Below are 22,047 nucleotides of genomic sequence, written 5' to 3'. Positions count from 1 at the left end.
AAGCATTTGCTGAACACAATAAATATTTCCATGTGGATATATCAGCAATGCAACATACAGATAACCTGGCTGGAATCAGGTATGAGAATGGCTTTATGGTTTATGAGTGTCTGGTTGATTTTTAGAAACATGCTGGCTATTTTCACTTAATGAACCCCTCAGAAAAAAAAAAAAATTCAATTCAAGTTTTACAATCTAGGCACTACAAGATCCAACAGAGCCAAAAAGCACCCTGTCTGCCTTCCCCACTGCTGCATTTCTAGCAGCTGACTGATCTCTCTCTTGAATGCCCTGATGGCTCAAGCGTAGGAAGTAACTTCCATCCTGTTCCACACAGAAACAACTATCAGTACTTTGCTAAAGTTGCACCTCTCATGCACGTGCAACACAAATGCATCAGCTAGGAAGGAGAACCCTGGCTAAGGCAGGGCTTGGCTAAATAATCTGGCGTTTTTCTTGGCATCGCTCTGAAATGTATGTGAAATGTATCAAACCAGCCCATTCTGGCTGCCTGCTGTTCCCAAGGCTATTGGTCAGCACAAAAAAAAAGATTTTTTAAATTAACAGTCTATAGTGTTTCCGTAGTGTTTCCTTAAAACCTTAAATGCTAGTTAATAGTAGGGTACCCAAACATGAGATACAGAGAGCAAAGCACACCTAACATTTGGGGTAGCACATAATCAGGACAGTAGTTTAGTCCTGGAATCACATTTAAGCATTAGCCAAGCCAAATTTCCAACAGGATATATTCCTGAGACTGACACTAAGCCCCATACGCTTTCTTCAGTTACACCGTCACAATTGTTTAGTTCTTCTGCACTTCCTTCTCATTCAAGAAAATGGACAAGCAGCATCTTACTGTGACTCAGCAAGAAACTTTAATTCTGCACATTTCTCCGCATTGAAAAGAAGATTTAGCAGCAACCTGATTTTAATAAGATTGCTTTCCCACCTTTACGTGAAGTGAAATAACCATAACTGCTCTTTTTGCATTGGTTTCTACCTCAAAAGATTTCAGTTCCCTTTTACAGCCCAGCAGAGCCCTTACTATTCCTGAACTAAGAAGTTGATAAGGGCAGTTCTGGGAGACAGAAAGGCCTTTTTAATGGGTCGTCCCTGGAGATGCTTGACTCCAAGTTCACTTTGAAGAACGAGCTCATGGACTTCTTCAAAATTGCGAGCTGCTTGCTGAGGCACAAGAACTTTGCCGCAAGCCTTGTTATTGATCTGAAAAAGAGACATGAAAACAAGAAAAAACAGAAGTTTAACTAGACTGTTTCCTACAATTTCATTTCCTGTATCCAATCCATGTTTTTACAAAAGGAAAGGGGGAAAGTGGAATAAACTCTTTTCTCCAAACCCACACTTTCTAAAGCAGAAGATAAAGTTCTTCCTATCTCCTGTCCACCATAAGATAAAACTCTGACTCATGATACTCAAAAAAAATTGGAGAAGTGGCCACAGGAAGTCTCAGCAAGCAGCACGTGACTGTGCAATGCAGTGATCTTTTAATTTTAAAACCACGTCAGTCACATAAGCTGCATAAAATGTCTGGTGTCAGTCTTGGTTTGTAAATACTTCTGGGCAGCAATTTGGATTCGTTACAGCTAAGCAATGCCTTGCAGAGATTCAAATGAAATATCCATTATTTTAGGCTTTAACTTAGTGTATGTTGCATTTTCTGTTATATGTTGCATTCAACCCATGGCTCATTAATCCAACACTGACCACAAAGACGTCAACTACTCACCAACTAACATTTTCCAGTGTGTGGCTGGTTTTCAGAGCAGTTTTCATGCTGGTTTTGCTTCAGTGGGGCAGAGTCATGTAAGTAGAACTGAGTAAGCCCTTTGGTGGGACTCACTTTAATTTATAAAATGGTTTTATAAATCCTTTCTGTCATCAAGTAAGAGTAGATAATGGAGACAGACTACAGAGCCTGACTACCTTTCTGGAGCTGGCATAAAATTAATTATTAAAAAAACTTTCAGATTTATATGGACTATTTTCAGTGGCTTAATGAGAAGAATCCACACATTTTAGAAAATGAAATAATTTGAATTTTTAAATGCAGTTAATCCCATTTCTTGCATAATAATCTGTGTAGGTACTGCAGATCTCTGATCCCTAGGCATCATTTCAAGGAGATTTCAATCTTCTAAAAGAAACACACAATGCTTCATGCAGTTTGGACATAAAAACGTACACTACTTGGTTTTCACCCAGATTTTATCCAGGATATCTGTATGCAACATACAACAAATAAGAAAGAGCTAGTTCACTTACCTAGTTTGTATTTTGTTTGTATTTTATTTTATTTAAAATAAAATAATTTGTGCAATTCTCTGAGAGAGGAAGTTGGGACAGATTTTTAAGGAACAAGGTGAAGTCTCAAATGCAGCAAGGATGAGCCACTTCTGTTTTTTCATCTAGTCTTGACAATTATTTGCAGTGATAATGTCAGTAGGCTTTTAACTAGTCCTACATACATCCATAATGTGGCATCATAAAAGGCTGTCTGTGTTAAACTTTGCCTTTAGCACCAGGCGTAAAGTAAAATCCTTGAAAAACATATAGGCGTTAATTTTTTAAGCTTTTGTGAAAAATAAATACAAGCAGTTCTTTTTGATGGGACACTTCAGAGAAGAAATGCATTCCACAGGAAAAAGAAAACAGTAAAATCCAAACAGATACAGTTTTAGTGAGAATATAAAGCAAGCTTCTCAGCTTGCTGCTAAGACATGCAGCCTGCAATTCAAAGCTATGCCTGCCTAGTTAAAATGTCATCCACTGTCCTCCATCATGCAAATTAGTATGTCCCAGTGGATGGATGTTGGCAGGGCGAAATTTTCCACCACTAGCCTATTTGGTGCTGTTCTCAATAGAAAAGCCAAGCAGTCTAAATCAATTGGTAAATAAATGACTGCTACTGGTTGTCTTTTCCTAGAAAGGTTGAGAAGCCTGGGTGACCTGGCACTGTGCACCTTCCCACAGCACATCTTCACCTTCCCACAGCATGTCTCCTGATCTTCCCACACTATGCTCTGAGCTGGGACTAAAACTCTTATCAAACAGCAAATTGGTTAGGGCTTCACTATGTGTTTGAGCACAGCCTTCATTATATCATAGGTATTACAAAGCATTTTAACACTACTCTTAAAACAGCCAGATGCAGATTTCATCACATGCCGTGTGCAACAAGTATCCTATTCACATATCCTTTTAGTCCAGGGCTTAGTTTCTCAGCAGGAGAAATGCCTTCTGCTATTTCTTCATCTCTCTGTCTGTATTTCACTAGACCAGAACAACCCTTGGCATTTCCAGGTAAAAGTGCCAGCACAAGAAAATTGGCAGCCTTGCTTCTCTGAAAAACCATGGCAAATTTCAAGAGGAGAAATACAGAAGTCTTCAGTCCTTTCTTCCCCTGAGGAAGGAAACTGTTGCTTTTTTTTCTTCTTTTCCCTAATTTCTTTCTTCTTTTTTTTTTTTTTTTTTCAACATCTGACATTCTACACTATTCGAGATCTACAGGGAGCTAGTGGTAACTACAAAAGTTATAAAAGTTGAAATGAAATCACAAAAGACTGCAAAATAAGCACCTTGAGGCTGCAGAGAGAAATTTTAATTCAACTTAAATATTTTTTTACCATTGATGCATAATCTTTCTGAGAAGTTAGAAAGAAAATAAATATCTGTGCACTGTTAGGTCTCCCTCATATGCCAAAGCAAGGAAAATTATGCCAACTTTTTAAAAAAAGTTATTTCTAAAAACATCAGTTATAAGACCACATCTGCTAACAGTTCTGTACCACCTAGAAAATGTGAGGAATACTAGTCAGAAATGTGTTTATAGGATGAAATGCACACTACATTCAGGTCAGATTTTTCAGAGCATTAATAATATACAGTATTATTAAAAATACTCAACTTTGCAATAATATTTAGAGTAACAGATACTGTGCATACCCAGTGAATTTAAATGTCTTTCTTGTAGAAAATTTATATTGCTTCAGCCAAGGATAGTGAAGTGAATTGGTTGCTTTTGTTGCTTTGGGTTAAATATGGAAAGACCTAACTCCAGCACAGACAGGAAATAATGAAGTATTTTGTGTGAAGAGAAATAAACTCAGAATGTCTCAGCAGACAAATCTCTGGCAGCCTGAGGCAGTTTGATGGCTTGAGAAGAATAGGATTGTGGCCCAAAGACTTGGTTTGACTGTACAGCCTTGTGAAGAGACACTGACTCTTTGCAACTAACTGGTTCCTCTGTATGGCGAGTGTTTCTTGGTTTAATGAGGGCAATTTATTTTTGCAGTCATACAAAAACCTTCAGTGTCCACAAGACTTCTCACATTCTGTGCACATTCACATTCCCTGCTCCCCTATATTTCCCTTTTGCCTTCCTCTTACAGCAGAAAGCCAGGCACACTCTGTAGGCAGTATTTCTAAGAATTATTCCCAGCTCAAAAAAGCAACTTGTCTCTCTGGTCTTCCAGATTTCTCAGAAATCTCTCTGGTCTTCTTGATTTCTCAGAAGAAAGGTGTTTACATACATCGTATTATTTCATGAATATATGACTGAGAACCCAGGGGTTGTTTTTTCTCTCATTACAACAAGACTGCTACACAAGGTTATAGCTTTGACAAAGTCAACCAGGAAAAGAAACAAAAAAAAATTCATCATGGCTGTAAGAAGCAAAATTAATCTTTTTTTCTTGTTTCTTTTTATGAGAAGGAAATTTTCATGCCAACAGAAAAAATCAGTGAAATGTTTAGGCATTTTCATGTTTGGTTGTGTAGTCTTAAAAAACACTGTGTCCAGAGTTCTCCCTGTGTTGCTGAAGTTGTTATTTCAGAGATATATTTAATAACATGTTTGCTTTAACCACAACTGCAAAGACGTTTCTATAATTACACAATTTCTCATTAATGACTTCCTTATAAACTGAACACTGGAATTCAAGATGTTTGCTTGCTGTGCTTGGATGTGAAGGCTTATTCTGAGCTTGAGAGAAGTGATCACACCTCAGTGAAGCTTTTTACTGTTAGAACTAAGTGCTTATCACTTAAAGAAAGAAAGAGAGGGCAAGAAAGAAGAATAAAACAATTCACCCACAGTGACTATTAGGGTAAGTCTTCTATTAACATCAGCTGTCAATAGAGGTTTGGAAAGATGACAATTGAAAAATTTCCTTCAAAAAGACATACTCCTTGGTCTTTGTTAAGTGTTTATGTTTAAGGTTGGAAAAACTAGTGTTTTAACAGTATTTCTCATTCTGTTCAAATAAACTGACAGAGAGAGCGGGCCAGATATAAAATTATTTGCAAAGATATTTTGATTAAGGAAATCTAGAGCAATATGGCTTCCCTTAAATACAACCAATCTCTTCCCTCCTCAAAAGCTCAGCTCAACAAAAATGAATCAACTGCTTTGCTCCCTTCCCCAAAGGTAACACAAAAAAAATACAACTAAAATGCATTGCTTCTGTTTGTTTTACACATACAGAACATATAGTTTTACATGACCAAATGACATTTCTTCTATAGGCTCCATTTCATTCAATGTCCAGAAATACAGAAAGTGTTTAAGCTGAAGTGTTTAATTTAATTTAGAACATTAAAGTATAGAATGCTTGCATTAAAGGTCATTCTTCGGGGAACAGTGAAAAAGGCAGGAGTCCTGCAGATCTAGCACTATGCAACTACGTTAATTACAGACTATCACAGTGCCTGAGCACGAGGAACTTGAAGGCAGGTGGAGCAGGAGTCAGCCAGTGGAAGAGCTGAGACACTGCTCCCTTTGGCTCCAGGCATTCATTCCCTCTGTGCCCTGTCTAATGATCGAGCTTTATGATGCCTGGGAGCATCCTGAACTACAGCCATAGGAAAGAAGACAGTAAACTGCACCGTGCACATGTTGGAAAACTGGAGGTTAACTAAAGGCAGTTACATTTCCACTCTTCCACTGAACAGCCAGCTCCTTCCATAGGCCACAAAGGGGTTAGAGCTCAAAGAGAAATTGGAAGTTATAACATTTCCAAAGATAGTTTTCTCAACCCCATTCCTGTAAATGCAGTCTGCTGACATGTACCAGAAATTCAGCCCAAGGCAGATGGGAAACATCATTTGGCAAAAATCATAACTTAACCCAGCTTATGATTGGTTCTGTTAGGGAACCATAGCACTGCTGGTACCATAAGAAATATCACCTAATATACATTTTTGTATAGGGCTGAGTTAGTAAATGCACTGGTAAAAAATCTGGGCCTATATTTTTGACAGTATCATCCTTGCCCATAGCTGTTCACTGGTCAAATCTCCACTGGTACTAAGATGCAGTCACTTTAAAAGGTCTATATGTAGGGCATCTCTCTTTCAGACTCACTATATCTTTTTGTTTAGGAAACCATTTTAATTACTCAGCACAATAATAATAGCAGCTTCTATTATGAACTTTCACTGAGCCATCTACTATGGGAACTGACTCCCACAAGAGAAGAAATTCCATCAAACTCTGGGCTCATAACACATTACTTGGCCACTACTGAAAGTAAACCAAAATGCTCTTACCAGTACAGACATCTCCACAACATCTGATGGGTGAAGGTAATCTGGGTCTACTTTGGGCCAGGACTGATGCAGAACATCAACATCCCAGTGATGATGAGTACAAAGTTTATTCTGCATATGTGCCAAACCTGGAAAATGAAAACAGTAAAACATTCATCTGTATGGTAACCAGAACATTTGGTCTCTGGAATTTGTTTGACAAATTAGATCAGGATAAAGTTGACTTTAAAAGTAAGTGCCATAGAAGGAAATAACATTGTTTAGATTAGCATACAGCACATTATAAACAGAAAGATATACATCTTTGAAGCATTTTTTTTATACCATGAGTAAGCATATTAACAATGTGGGCACACTTTAGATTTAAATTAACACTCTATAACTTTGCCCAGAGCACAGAACACCGCTTATTATTTTAAATTGTAATACTGCAACACAAGCTGACCTCTGCTTCTAAAAGTCAACCACAATACTGCATTTATTTTCACTAATGCCACCAATTTGATTAGAATTTTACTAACAACTGAGAATGATAAACAATTATGACTTATTTTACCACCTCTAATATGCTGAGTAGTTTCTAAATTTGCAAGTCAAGCTACTTGCAAATTTTTCTCTATTTTGTGAAGTATTTTTTCTCACAAATTAAAGGTGATACAAAGGGATGCCTTGCACAGCTTGCTCTCTTTCTTATGATTTTTACATTCTGAAATATTTTATCCTTTGATTTTATTTTTAAAAATTTCTAAAATGGCTCTAAGTGATCTCCTTTTATTAAACTGGCTATGGTCTTCCCAAGATAATTAATTCCTGACTTGTTTAAGTAATAGGAGAATAGGATGCAAGTCATTCTGAAGCTTCATTCTGTAACTGAATAGAAGCTCCTGAGTGGGATTTATGCTGCTGTTTACTGCAGCTGTATGACAAAACACACAGATTTCATTTAACAAGATGCTGTCAAATATGATCAATATTGATGATGATTGCTCTTATGATTCTCACAGAGCCGGGGAAATGTTAAATTAAAAGCATTCTCTGCATATGAATAAGAACACAAACTAAAACTTTTTATAAGCACATGCTTAATTCAGAACGGCAAAATCTATGTGAAATCTCATCTGGTTTAGGGAAACTCCAGTAAAAGCATAAAGAAAACCCATCAACACAAGACTCACTGGTGAGACTGAGGCACTGAAGCTGTTCAAAACAGCACGACAGCAGCCATAGGCACACACCCAAGCCACGCACAGCACATACATCAATTCAGCTCGCTGGATTGTTTAGAGTATTATGGTGAGTAACAACAAACAGGGACATAAAGACCATGTGACTTCCTCCAGAAAAATCTACCACATTTTTGTCAGTGCTTTTTCAGACAAAGTGCTTTGGTAAAATGACACACAGCTGTGCTATTTGCTGAATGACTCAGAGAGGGACAGTGGGGAGGACCGATGGGAGCTATTTCTAATGGCAAGCAAGAACAGGCACATTTCCTAATGACAACAATTATTTGTTAGGCAAATAATTTATTAAAACTGTTCAGTGGCTCTGATTTTGTGTATTTTTTCTTTTGCAGCACTAGCTCGGAAACTAAGAGAGCAAAAGATATGAACTCAAGCAGAAAAAAAATATCTTCATATTGATGATTCATTATCACATTGACTGTAAAGAAAACAGCTGTTAGATTCTTTCCTTTTCAGCTTTTGAACATCCAGATGACCTAATTTCTTTCCAACTGATCACATGCCTTGTGGAAAAAGCATGCACACTGGCCACTCCTTATTTTACTGTTGTAGAGAATTCTTCAAACTATTTAAAACCCACTTTCTGATATAAGAGTTTCTATCTACAAAAGCAAAACCAGGGCCACTTTTAATTCTTGTGGAGGCTGTCAGTCATAATATAGCTACTAAAGAAAAGAATTAAAATGTATTCTGAAGCACAGTGTGAGTAAGTCTCTAGTGTCTTGCTACAAAATGAGCTATGAGCTCATCCATAGAAAAAGAGTAAAAATGTCAACAGAACTGGCTTGAGAAAACAGTTTGACAGGAAACCAAAATGAAAGTTTTAGTTATGTTGCCTGCTTGGCTTCCTGCCTTAATTCAGATTTTGTAAGCTGTAGAACACAGAAAACATCATGATTTGGTTTGTATTTTCTAAATTCAACACACTAAACCAGAAAGGTGATGGTCCACTTGTGAGGACCGAGACAGAACCCTTCTCTAGCCTTCCCACTCGATTCTGAGACACTAGAAAAAAGCACTGTTTGATACATTAAAAATGGACCGTTTCTGAAACTTTGATTGTTAAAACATGAAAAACCTATTTTATTGTCTTACTGTACTGGAAAGCACCCAGTGAAGTGCATTTTATGAAGTGGTGTGCATTTTGCATTACATTTTTTGATGTATTTTGCTTTTATGGCTATAGCTTCTCTTGCAGATGCAGGACAGAAAGCTGAGTATATTTTTACTGACTGTAAGCTTCTTACTTATGTGTATCCATCTGTACAGGACAGATCAAAGACAATACTCGTACTCAGTCTGAAGACCTGATCTTGCTACTGGATCTGCTTCTGCGGACTTCTACTGACTAGCAAGCTAATGTTAGAGCAAGGTTTCCCTAACTAGTGACTTATAGCATTGGAATCCATTTTAAAACATCAAGTTAAACGAGTACTATAGTATTGTAAATTAGTGAGTTAAGAGAAAGAGGGGACAGGACCAGTCTAACAACTTTTCAGCTCAGGGCAATGTTTTACTAGCATTACAGGAGTATTTCATACACATAATACTTCCCCTTAGGTGCTATTTGACAAGGCAGAGCAGATTCTTATTTTAAAGACATTTAAGAAGGAAGACACGGGAACAATCATGTATCAGCAAGGTGTTAGGGACAGCAAGGTAACTCTAGTGTTACAGAAAAAAAGCAGTGGAAAAAATTATCTGTAAAGTTCCAGTAACTGTGCAGCTCCTTAGACACAAAATTATGTAGGCTGGAGGAAAAGTTGTGATTATGATGTAAATTGAGATAGAGCTGGCCTGTGACAAGCCCTGGAATAGAGAGGTTAAAGCAGGAAAGAAAATGAAGATGGAAATCTTAATGGGTGATAAAAGACAGCTAATGAAAGCGTCTGAAACAATGGCAGTATCAGAGTTTAGGACTAGGGATTTTCAAAGAGAAAATATAAGATCAGAGGGGAAAGTATGAGATGACTGTGAGGGTAGATATCCAAATACTGCTAATTTTTTGATTTAGTGAAATTGAAACAATAGAAATGTGTGTTAAACAAAATCCACTGCACTAGCAGGACAAAGACAAAGCAGGAACACATTTCAAAAAACTCAGATCAGAAATGTGTAAGGGCAAGAGGAGAGACATTTTGGGTGAGTATCTATTTGCCCCTGCAGCCTCTTTCTGGCATTGTTACCATGTTACTTTGTTCTTGATAAGCTTTTTCTTATTTAATGAATCCCTATTTGACAGATTCAGGCAAGTCACATATCTAAAATACCTTTCTGCAGCTAAGGAAGAATATGTCTGTCAGTCATATGTGAAAAAATCTGCAACCTCAAAGAAATAGTAACAGCTGTTTCCAGACAGCTCTGAGAAAAGCTGTATGATACCACTGGTATAGTATAGACGTAAGATGTGAAAAGCCTGGGTTACTGTAAGCTAACTCTAGGATGTGCTTGCAGTCCAGCAAACTCCACACATGCTCTTTAAACCTTCTTAAAACAATCTGTCTTCCTGCATTTGAAAGACTTGCTCTCCTTCCTTTTACATTATTATTCTTGGAGCAAAAAATATTTTTTAAAACTTCAAAACATATTTCTTTCTGGATTTGAGAAGGGAGATTTCTACATTCAGATTTTCAATTAAAACCTGCAAAATCAATTAGCTTTTACTTAACTCCATTCTTTCCAGAAGCCTTCTCGAGCAAGGGCTGAATACAGACAAGTTTTTGCAACAGAGCTATTGTAGTGACAGTTAAAATATTGCTAAGACAATGATACCATTAAAAACGCAGAAAGTTATGTTTAAGTTCAGTATTTCCTAACATGTGTTTTCAAATGTGTACATGTATTTCATGTGCCATCTCTAATAAAAATTTAGCAACTCACAATAAGCAGTTTCATATCCTTGTCTGAACAACAGAATGCTGTACTACTACAAACAAACGAAAAAAAAAGTCTCAAATGGTGTCTGTATATTCCTTAGATACAAGGTCTCAGGAAGGAAACTGATTTCCTCATCCTGTTAGTGTTCATAAACTGCCAAGATATCAGCCGGATGAACTCTTCCCACACTGAGGGGCTACGGCTGCTTTTTATGTTATTGAGCAATAAACCAGTGCACTCACTGCACAATTAACACCATCAGGCTGACACACCAAAATACCAAAAACTGTTCATCCTCTAAGGCAGGAGAAGAACTTCTTCACACATAAAGTATCATGGGCTGCTATTGTTCAGCTGATGAAAGGTGAGGCACTTACAGAAGCATTCGAGCAGCTTCCATCGAAGAGTGGGGTCCACTGCTATAGGTGCAATTTATAGAACTAACAATATACAAACTCCTTTTCCTGACCAATTTACGAAAGAGGAAGCAGCATTATCCTGGCATTTAGATGCAAAGCCGAGGTACAAAAGAAGAGAGTTATTCTCTCTGAGTATGGAGAACTAAAGCACAGAGAAAACTAAACAGAGTATTTAGAAACCTTAATTTTCATATTGAAATAATTTAAATAGTAAAGCATCATCACTTATACACAACAGAGTTTGAGAAACTGGTTACATCAGAAGAGGAAGAAGATTTGGTGGAACCAGAGTGCAATTCAAAACTTGGGGAATCTTTAAAATGAAATCTCAATCCCAGGATGGAACTGATAGATGCTGGCTATTTCAAAATAATACAGTATTCTCACCACAATGAAGCAGTTAAATGTACACACATTCTCCTGATAAAATTGTAACTTCAGTATAATGCAATGATTACCATGCTAAAAGATACTGTCATTTTTAAATTTACTAATAAAATTCTTCAGGCAATAATCAACACACAATGTTTTTTATGACTGCTGCACTGAATTACACTGCAGATGTCTTTGGACTATGCAAGTAAAATTTTATCTTTAAATGCAGAGACTGAGGACAATATACTTCCAAATTTTATATGATTCCTTTTCGTTCTTACATCAGAGGGAGATCCAGAAAATGTTCATCATTTTCATTCTCCAGTGATTTTAGTAGCAAGAAAAGACTTTATCTAACATTCAAAATGCTACAAGATTAAGCTTCATGTTTGACAAGTTGTTATTTAAGACACTCTAGCACTCTTTGTCATTTTATCAACCATAGCTGTTAATTCTTTATTTCCTAACATGTATTAGAATTCCAAGTTCAGAAGGCACTGCATGTATGAGTAATCATCCTGGGTCTCTTCTGCCTCCATCTCAACCAATGTAGAAAACAGCCATGCTAATTACTTTTATTTAGTATTATTTTAATTAGATGGCACATCATAGTGTAAGACCAGATGGATCATGTCTGACGCTACTCTTTATTCTAGATATTTAAGACATTTCAAAATCACTGGAAATGAAAACACATGCAAAAATCCCAACCCACTCTCTTGTTGTTTCCATAGGCTCTGCTTCTTTGTTACTGCTTTGAGCAAGAGTGGTCTTTCCTTGGCAATTAACATTACAGAGCCATGCACAAGACTGAAATATCATCAGTTTAGTAGCACTGCTCTGCAAACACTTGATGTTTTTGGGATGTTTTTTGGGATGACCATTGAAAATAAAACCATTAAAACAGCATCCGAAAGCTAACATTAGGGCCAAAACCATACAGCAGTTTGTGGCCAGCCACAGTGCAGAATATATTCCTATCTGCCCACATGCATCTTGGGATTTTTCCCAATAAACCTTAAAATCAGTTGCTAAACTCTGGCATGTACATCCCTTATTTCACAGGCTTTAACTGTATCAGCACCATGCAACTTAGCCCATTTGGTACTCAGGCCTGTAGAACTGTGACAGGTCTTAGAAAATACACCCTGTCTATCATTCCCATTCTCCATGGCAGGTTAATTTACAACATAGTGTCCCTCAGTCTCTGGAGCATCCTAAAAGAGTAGGATTTTTATTGAACACTCCTTTAGTCTTTTTAGTATCCAGCCCTCTGATATGGTTTGCTTTGCCTGAATCCCTGAAAGAAAATATTTGTAGTCCAAAGGCTCTGACACAGTTATTTTAAAAAGGGCTGTTTCTGTCCTGGTGTTCAGCTGTTAATAATGCCATCTATATTCAGGAGCAGTTAGCAGTTGACATATGAATTCCTCATGCAAGTCCTGTCTTGAGTTTTTCTTCTATCTCCCTTTCTCTGCCTAGTTTCAAGAAATCCACCTATGTTTGCAAGGAAAAGGAAACCAAAGGCAGAAAAGAGACATGTGGGAATGACACAAGATTCAAGTTTACTGAACAATTACGACAGAAGGTGACAAGCTAGATAAAGAATTCAGAGGTATATGTTACAGATATTTTTGCAAATTTCCTGTCCTTTTTCCTAGAACACCTATATGAAGTTTATAAATACCTTTCCACATCTCTGATGCAATGTGTGGAGCCATAGGTGCAACCATTATGCAGAGTGAAGCCAGAGCATCTTCAAATTCTATGCTGTGGAGAACGAGAGGCTGAGGAGCTTGCTGAGCAAAAAAGCAAGGAGAAAGAAACAAACTATTAACATTCTGAGGTGGGAGGAAAGTAGTTTAATTAAAAAGAGAATACAGCAATGAAACCTAAAATTAATGTCTATGCTAAGGAGAGTGTAATTTCACAATAAACTGGAAACCTATGAAAATGGAGAATTAAAATCACAACTCTTGGTCATAGAGTACTCTCTAACACTTAGAAGCTAATCCTAAAGCAGCTCATGAAAACCCTCTGGGATCTCCTCTAGCGTAGAACTCTGAACACACTCATGCAGACAAGAGTGACCCTCATAAGAATTTTGAGTGATGCCCTTTCCAGAAGTGCAATCTTAGGCAAAACCAGAGCTATCTGAGAAGAGGTGAAGCACTTGTATATGACAGTCAAACTGTGCTGAATGCCACACAGATTTTGTTGGGACAAGGTTCAATTGTACAGGATCATAGAGTGGCTTCAGTAAAGCTGAATTTAGTGACAAAGTGAGGTTTTAGATCTGAAGGAAGCTTTGGGAATGAAAAGCCCAGCAAACTCTTTTACAGTTTTATGTTCTCATTATTTTAGTAAAGTGTCTGGCTTCTTTAGTATAGAAAATGTTGAATTTCTGGCAAAAGGTAACTTGACTAACAAAATTTGAACTTCATTTCCCCATTTAACTTAACTTACAGGAAACTTAAAAGAAAAGATACAGCATTAAAAGTAATCAGATGAACTTTTTCTTTCTTTGCCTGTGTAAGAGATTACACTCCATGGCAAATTCAGCTGCTGCATTTATTTTGTAATCTATCTTTCTAACAAAACAGCACAAAAAAAGTCAATATATGTCAGCTTATGAGAATTATTTGATGCAATGAATGCCCATTCTCATCAACTAAAAACTTGTCCAAAACCAGTGATTTGCTTGACTGCAAATGTTGCCAGGGGGCATCTTATATCTTATAGTGCAAACTATATTTGAGTAATTTTTAGTAACTACTACCCACTTTCAATGTTTAATCCTTGTCCAGCTCTCCACTTCCTCCTTTTAACTGGGAGCAAAAGAGGAAGTGTCAACATGCTGTATGGAAACTTATTCTTCAAAGATACTGCACTGTCTTCTTTGCTCAAGAAATACATCAGTGTTCAAGTATCTGCCAGTCTGTAGGACACTGAGTTTTATTTTTTTTTAACATTCATTCCACCATTCATTTGCCCCAAATTGCTATGAGTCATTGAGTTGGAGATAAAGAATTGTGTGTTACCTTCCCAACACCATACAGGATGCCAGACTTAAGTTGTCTCAGTTCAGCACCTGTGCACAACCTACTTAACTTTTTGTTAAGTTCCTTGATTTTGCCAATAAACACCTTGGAATCCATAAGGTATAAAATGGTATTTCAATAAAGAAGCTAAAACTTTCAAAATTATATTTAATTTCTGGTCTGTATCAGGTTACCATTATATGCCTCAAGGACTGCTCAACCAGATCTAAAAGTAGTAACGAAAATAATGAGAACAGTCTATTATATTTCACCTATCACCACTGTCTGATAACCAACATAATCTACTAAAAATCTTAAAACTTAACTTTAAGCTTACAGCAGTATAAGCTATCTTTGAGGACTATGTGTGATTTTCCTTGCAAAGAATAACCCTTTTAAAATCAGAATGTTTAGTAATTCTATAATGTACTACTATACCTAGCTACCTAGGCAACTTGGCTAAAATCAAGAGAACAAAGAACATAACTAAACAAAATGTATCCTCTTCAAATTACAGGACGCAGACATAAACATCAGAATCTGGTAGATCAAATACCATCAAGCTCCTCCTGCAAAACTGTTTATATTTCAGGGTTACAGTGATACTAGAACATGCTGCTTTTGAACTGAGTAACTCAATAACGCTCTTGTCTTAGTAATACTGTTTATGAAGTTAATGACTTAAAGAAAGCTGGAGCTGTAGTTCAGGCAGCTCCTGCTTTGTAGAAAGACTGACAGGAGAAGTGTCTGAGAAAAAAATACCTTCATTAATATCACATACTTACATGGAGTACATTTGTGAGGCTCATTAATCGGGAGATAGCTGCATTGAACAAATGATCCCTTGTGAAGTACTCGGTTACCTTGTATTAGAAGAAAAGGTCTGCCATTAATTACTTAAAATTCTCAAACTTGGAATACTGGGTTTTTAAATGAAAAACAATTACTGATAATTTCAATTCCTCTTATATGAAAATCACTTTGGTATGCAAACACATCATATATACAACCACATTTGTGAGGGGGAAAATAACAATGATATAAAAATTCAACTGATTAGCTTCCCTTCCATTTCAGGATTTAAAGAGCTTCAATCAATGCTATGAAAAATGTCCATTAGTCACCTTTTATTTCCTTTAGTAAAATATCTTCCCTTTGTCCATACAAGAGGCCTTCTCACTTGTAAATCCATTTATACTGGTGAAAACTTGTTCACAGATTACAAGATTAGAATTATAAAGTCTGTTAAATGATCTGGAAGATCCCTCACAGCAGGGTTTAAAATGGCAAAAGTTTTATTCCACAGAAAAATACTTGAAGTTAATTTTACAAATATTTATGTTTCCTTCTGAGTGTTGGATAATTGAATTGATACTAATCATGGTAGGAGACAACATGTAACGAGATGAACAACCACTTCAGTATTTTTTTCAAGGGTATGCTAATATGTTTTCACCAGTGCCTTTTTTCATTCTATATGAAACAGCAGGCATGATAATGAGGTATGAAGCAAACAGATGAAAATTTTTGTTAGGGCAACCTACAGAACTCACAGTTTTGTTACTTAAAATGGAGTTACTAGAATCCCAGATTGATAAAACTTTAATGTCATAACATTTCATTCCTTAAATGAGGCATACATCATTTAAGTAAGTACTGTCCCACAAAACTTGCAGGTAGATAAAATTATTTGGAGAATAATTCAGTTAAAAAAATAGCTACTCATTTGGGGAAAACTATTTGGCTCTGTAAGTCAAACATACGGTGAAGCAACTTATTTAGTCATTTAGAAACTATATAAGTGTTTCTTTCAACCTCAGAAATCACCAGATTCTTCTGCTCCCAGATTTTTCTGGCATCAGCCTTCTCCTTCTTTTTCAGAAGCTCAGGATTTGGAATGGTTTCTGAAGTCCTTGCTTCAATAAGTTTGGTTACAAGTGCCCAGAGGCGCATCTGCCATCTCTGAACGCCGGGCATGGCATCAGCTGAGATTAATGAAAGATTTCAGAAACAAATGTCAGTTACAATTAGAGAATTCAAACTTTAAAGAAAAGCAGGAACAGAACTCTGGACCTAAACATTTTTTTTTAAATCTCTCTATTTTAAATGAAAGATATCAATGCAATTAAAAATGTCTTTACAAGTACTGCTGAGTGACTTTAACGGAAAAAATCAGTAAGATAAAATTATTTTTCTGCAATGACTTTAAAACAGATATATATAGCATAAAATATTTACTAAAATCTCTAAAATAACCCAAAGTTATGTTAATGTTAGAATGCTCATCTTGTGTTTTAATGACTCCACAAAGGAGTTGTACGTGCTCTCATTTTTTGAGCTCATGGCAGAATACAAACATATACACAAGTATGCATACACATATTTTTTCAAATTGAGAAGTTTCTTTTCAAATTTGATTTTAACAAGTATGTATACTTTTGTTGCTAGAGATGCTATTGTGCTAATGAACATAGGCTGGGACCCTTGGTACCTTCTTTTGAAACAGCTTAGTTTGGGATGAGGAGACTATGAAGCTGTTGACCTTGACCCTGAAGCATCAATCCTACTCCATGGCTGCTCACACCACGGGAGAGAATGATGTAAAACCTTGCCTTGATGTCCATCACGGAAAGGACAAGGAATCTAGTCTGAAGGGCAATCATCCAAAGGCTATCACATCGAGTGAAGAGAAGGATCGTGACAACTGAGAACCACTATTTAACATTCTCTGAATGAAAAAATTTCCTGTAATGGTTTTGTGTAGCAAAGTTTTGGTATGGAGTGGCTGCAAGGATGGCTTCTCTGGGAAGCTTCTAGGAGCTTCCCCCATGTCTGACAGAGCCAGTTGAGCCCAGGAAAAAGGGAGGGATGAGGGGAAGGTGTAAATTTGGTTTTACTTCTCATTACTCTAATTTTATTTGGTAATACATTAAATTAGTTTCTCAGTTGAGTCAGTTTTGTCCATGATGGCAAATGCTGAGTGATCTCCTTGCCCTTACCTCAACCCAAAAGCCTTTTGTTGTACTTTTCTCCCCCACTCAATCGAAAAGCAAGGAGTGACAGAGCAGCTTGGTGGGCATCTGACATCCAGCCCAAGGTCAAACCCAACACAACCTGCTTATAAATTCTTTAATTTAAACATTCATAATTCTGTCATCATTAAAAAGTCAGAACAAAGCGTAAGGAGATTTAAGAGATCTTTTTCACCTAACTTTGTATTTTCGTCTCCTCTGAAAATCCCCTGCTAAAATCTCCTTTTGTTCATATTTTCTAATACTACTAACATGAGATGATGCCATAATCTTCCTTTGTATTTCTCAAGTGGTAAATAAACAGGTTGGCTTGAATGACTAAATGCATTTTTGCTAGCATTATAACTGCACGTGCTTAGCTTTCTTACAAAATGTTTAATCACCAAACTCTCGTATACTTTGCAACTAAAATTTGGTACACACTATCCTCACAGTAATTAAATAATTCCATTTTCAAGATCAGAAAATACAGCAAAAAGACTGTGCATCATCAAATTAGCTGCCTCACAGGGAACTGTGTACCTGTGTAGTGTTTGGGATGCAGCTGTTAAGGCTTGATTCTAAGCGATTCATTTTTTTAAGAGACTTTTTCAAATGCCTAGCTCTGTTGTGATTAGGTGATGACAGAAAGCTAGCTGGGAACTCATAAAGCCCATTCCTCCAATACATACAATAGTGCAATAATATATAAAGGAACACAAATGGAAATAAAACGTGACAGACACAACTGGAAAACAGTTTAGTGCAGGCTGAACTAAGTGGCAAGAGCTTAACACATGAAAGAATGAAGAACTACACTTTTTGAAACCAGTAATGCAGTGTTTTATTAAAGCCTTATGCGACAGGAAGGTGAAATGTAAATGAATGTATAAGACTACATTAAAATGTATGAACTACAGTAGATAAAAGAAATTAAGACCTGTCAGTATGAGGAATTGCATGATAGGAGTAAATAAGTGCACAATTAGAGGGTAATTCTTAACTTATTCAAAAAGTAAGCTCATAAAAATGTCATATCTAGAAATATTAATTACTAGGAACTCTGATTATCTTCTAATGAGATTATTCTGAAAACTATTTCATAGTCCAGCTTACAAAAGCCATTGCATGTGTGTTAATAAATGGAAATAACAAAATATTGCAAAGTTGTATCTGAAATCTGATATGATTAAAAAAAAAGATTATAAAGAAAAATAATTTTTCTTTATCGAGTTAATCAATCATTGATAATTAAAAAACAGATAATGAGGTCCAAGTTTTAGGAAGAAAATACAACTTAAGAAGTAGTTTTCATATGTTCTTTTAGCTTATAAGAGGTAAGCTGCTTGCAATAATCTTGCAAGTTTGCCTCTTAATAACAGCTTTCTGACCCTCTCTCCTATAAAAGAAACATGCAATTAAACCTGTTCATGATATTTTTTTGATTAATTTTTTCCAAAACTTGGGCATCAAGAACTGTATTAATTTTGTGTTTAAAATATAATAATTGAGAAAAAAGAAACAAACTCACAACAAAACAAACTACAGAAACAATCTGACTTACTTTTAGCATCCCACAGAATGTCCTGTTCTGGAGGAGCAGCAAATAGAATGTAAAGACGCAGGGTGTCAATGCCATACTCCTTCACTATTTCCTCAGGGTCTATTCCATTGTGCTTAGATTTGCTCATTTTTTCCCAAGCAACTTGTAGCTTCTCACCAGTTTTTAGGTGAACCGGTTCACTTCCTAAATATTAAGACATATAAAAACTACTGAAACAAATTTTGCTCACTTGTAATAGCAATCAATTTTGTTCCCTAACCATGAGAAGAAACAACTATTTCTAGTGTTTTGGGTTTGTTTTCCAAAATAGCTTAAAGAGGAATACCACCCATACCAAACAGTCTTTTCCCTCCCAGATTTTTCTTGTGTTAATGTTTTTAACACTAGTAATATCCTAAAGCTTCCATCACATCATGACAAAAAGTCTCTTATCATTTGGAAGCTGTATCTGCCATGCATCCTAAGTGCTGCTTTGACAGCTCCTGATATTTAAGCTTTTTTATAACCACGACATTTAAAACTTCCTAGATAGGTGCATTGTTTTGATACAATTCTGACCTGTACTTAGCTTTTCCAAACACCAGATTTATAGGTTCCAATTGCAGTAAGTTATCCTGAAAAGAGTGTGTTTTCTCTTGCATGAATTTACAGACAGAGTGGGGCATTTACATCCAGGTGCAACTGAGTAAAACCTTCTGCTAAAAACCTCCAATCTTTTCTAGAAGAAAATAGGATAGCAGAGAGTGGCAAAACTTAAGAGGGTGGGCTGGTTGGTTGATTTTTAACTCTCTTACAGGGTTTGTATGCAGTGAAAACAAGGATGTATGAGAGGAATGCTTAAGAGAGGCAAATAGGACCAAACCATTTTTACTGCTAGAGGTGACATAGCAATGATTGGTCCAACTTATGCAGTGAAGGCTGTGCAAAGAACTTAAGAATGAGAACTGTTTCCTACAAGTTTTACATTCCTAACATCTACTGAATACACTTGCACCTGTGTCAGTTTTGCCATAATGCTTTTTTGATTGTTTGCTGGGACTAACTGGCTCCATTCAGCAGACTGCTGAGCACTGTCTTAGCAAAACTGACTTTTGATCTTTTGGACTACACTGGAGCCAAAATAATGCCACAGTACTGGTTCTGTGTTTGGACACAATTAAAAGTTGCTCTATTAATAGGATCTCTGTGTACTCAGCTGTATGTGTGAATCCAAAACTCATAGAAGTTGCTCTCCGGTTTAAATATTAGAAGGATTAATTTTCTCTTCCAAATTTTCCCAGCACTGAAGCAGTCCCTAGCTTTAGGGATGCACCTATGCTGATTTTCCCATGCAGTTTCTCTTACCAGTGAGATCAACCTCCTCTCTCTTCAAACACTGGCCTGTTGTTGTTAGTCTGAATGTCTGATTCTTGATAAGACCTTGAACCAAGAGCTTATGGAAAGGCTCCCTAAGGATGGAAAGAAAAAGAAACTTCTCTGTTGAAAAGAGCTGTCAAAAGCATACTTTACGATAAGCCTCAGGTGTTGAGCCAATCAGGCACAATTTTTTAATGAAACAAGAATTTCAAGTTGACTATACATAAATAGTTGTCACCTGAGAAAGAATACTTTGTGCATTGATTCATGGTGCTTGGCTGGCAAGTCTAAGTATTTATTTGCATTCTGCTCACATTCTTGTACCCTGATTTAGTACTAAGTTATTCTAACGTCACTTTTCAAATTAGCATATGGACAATACACGGAAGTTTCTTGGCCTAACAATTTCCCTAACTTCAAGCTAAATCTCTTGTGTAAAAGCATTCGAGTACCTGGCCTCATTTTCTTACAAATATTTAGTTCTAGCTTCCCTCTGAGGAGCACAGGATTTTGAACAAATTAAAATGTTGCACATTTCTTTCTATAAACAGATGAGAAAGTTTCTCTAACATAAGCACCCACATGTCTTGTCCCTTTGCAGAACTAGCCAGGAAGGCCTAGCTGTATGAAAAAGTAAGCTAGAAAAAAGGGCAATGCTGCAAAGTTCATATTTCAGTGCATGAGTTTTTTAGAACCTTACTTTTCTAGCAAAATTTGCATCAGGGAGAGTAAACTCCCATGAAATAAGTATATGACAGGGCTAAAAAGAGCCTTGAAAGACAGTAGTGCACTCAGGAAGAAATAAACTCCAAGTAAATGCTGCTCTGGTTGACACATCATTGTGGCCCCCTCCTTTAATGATCTTGCATTTCTAATGCATTGAGTCACATGTCTGTCACTGTTTTTACTGGAAATAAAAGGCAACAAAATTTATCTCTAAAGCTTTTGATTCCAGCTCAGTAGAACAGGAAAGTAAGGTAGTTCTAACACAGCTTTAAGAACAGTAGGGGCCGGAGAAGGAGGTAGGAGCTAGTCCCAGAAAGCAAATACCATCTGCAAGGCTTCTCATGGGACTCTCCAATACAGGGACATCAGTGACCATCATTTTGCAGGACATGATCATCAGCACAGCTTAATACTGACTTGCAGCTCCTAATGCTGACATGTGTGTGCAACATTACACATTATATATGAATTTTCTACACTTTTACCTAATGAAACCTCAAATGTGTACAAAAGAACTTATGTAAAAAGGATGCATTAATCCTATTAACTTTTTTTTTTTAAAGCCAGCGTATACCCATCTAAAAAAGGAATAGTAAAACCAGACTTCCACATTTCATTTCACTTGTACAAAAAAGTCATAATCCAAAACATGACTCACTGTAAAGGAGTTAATACAGTATTTTACATTATTAAGAAATAGAAATTACATGACAATTTATCTCACTATTTAAAACAAAGTAATTTAATAATACAATTAAAGTATTGTTAAATTATCTAACAATTAGGCATGTTTCTACCATATTAAAGCAGGTATCTTCCAAGTACTAGTCCTTAAACACTTTTGATGACTCTGAAGTAAGAAGA

General features: G+C 36.5%; 1 protein-coding gene across 1 annotated transcript in view; it reads right to left on the bottom strand.

Annotated features, from left to right (window-relative positions):
- Positions 1-855: 855 nt before the first annotated feature.
- LARS2 (leucyl-tRNA synthetase 2, mitochondrial) overlaps positions 856-22,047 on the bottom strand; it is an 83,035-nt gene continuing 61,843 nt past the window's right edge. The window contains exons 15-21 of the mRNA XM_014889646.2: positions 20,446-20,549; positions 19,102-19,284; positions 16,342-16,511; positions 15,312-15,389; positions 13,173-13,284; positions 6,571-6,698; positions 856-1,227 (exon numbers count right to left, since the gene is read on the bottom strand). Of these exons, the coding sequence (XP_014745132.1) occupies positions 1,048-1,227; positions 6,571-6,698; positions 13,173-13,284; positions 15,312-15,389; positions 16,342-16,511; positions 19,102-19,284; positions 20,446-20,549 (955 nt within the window). The 3' untranslated portion in view covers positions 856-1,047. The remainder of the gene's footprint in view (positions 1,228-6,570; positions 6,699-13,172; positions 13,285-15,311; positions 15,390-16,341; positions 16,512-19,101; positions 19,285-20,445; positions 20,550-22,047) is intronic.

The sequence above is a fragment of the Sturnus vulgaris genome, chromosome 1 (genome assembly GCF_052056855.1).
Source record: "Sturnus vulgaris isolate bStuVul1 chromosome 1, bStuVul1.hap1, whole genome shotgun sequence".
NCBI lineage: Eukaryota > Metazoa > Chordata > Aves > Passeriformes > Sturnidae > Sturnus > Sturnus vulgaris.
The sequence above is the reverse complement of the archived record's forward strand: the minus strand, read 5'-3'. Positions and strand labels throughout refer to the sequence as shown.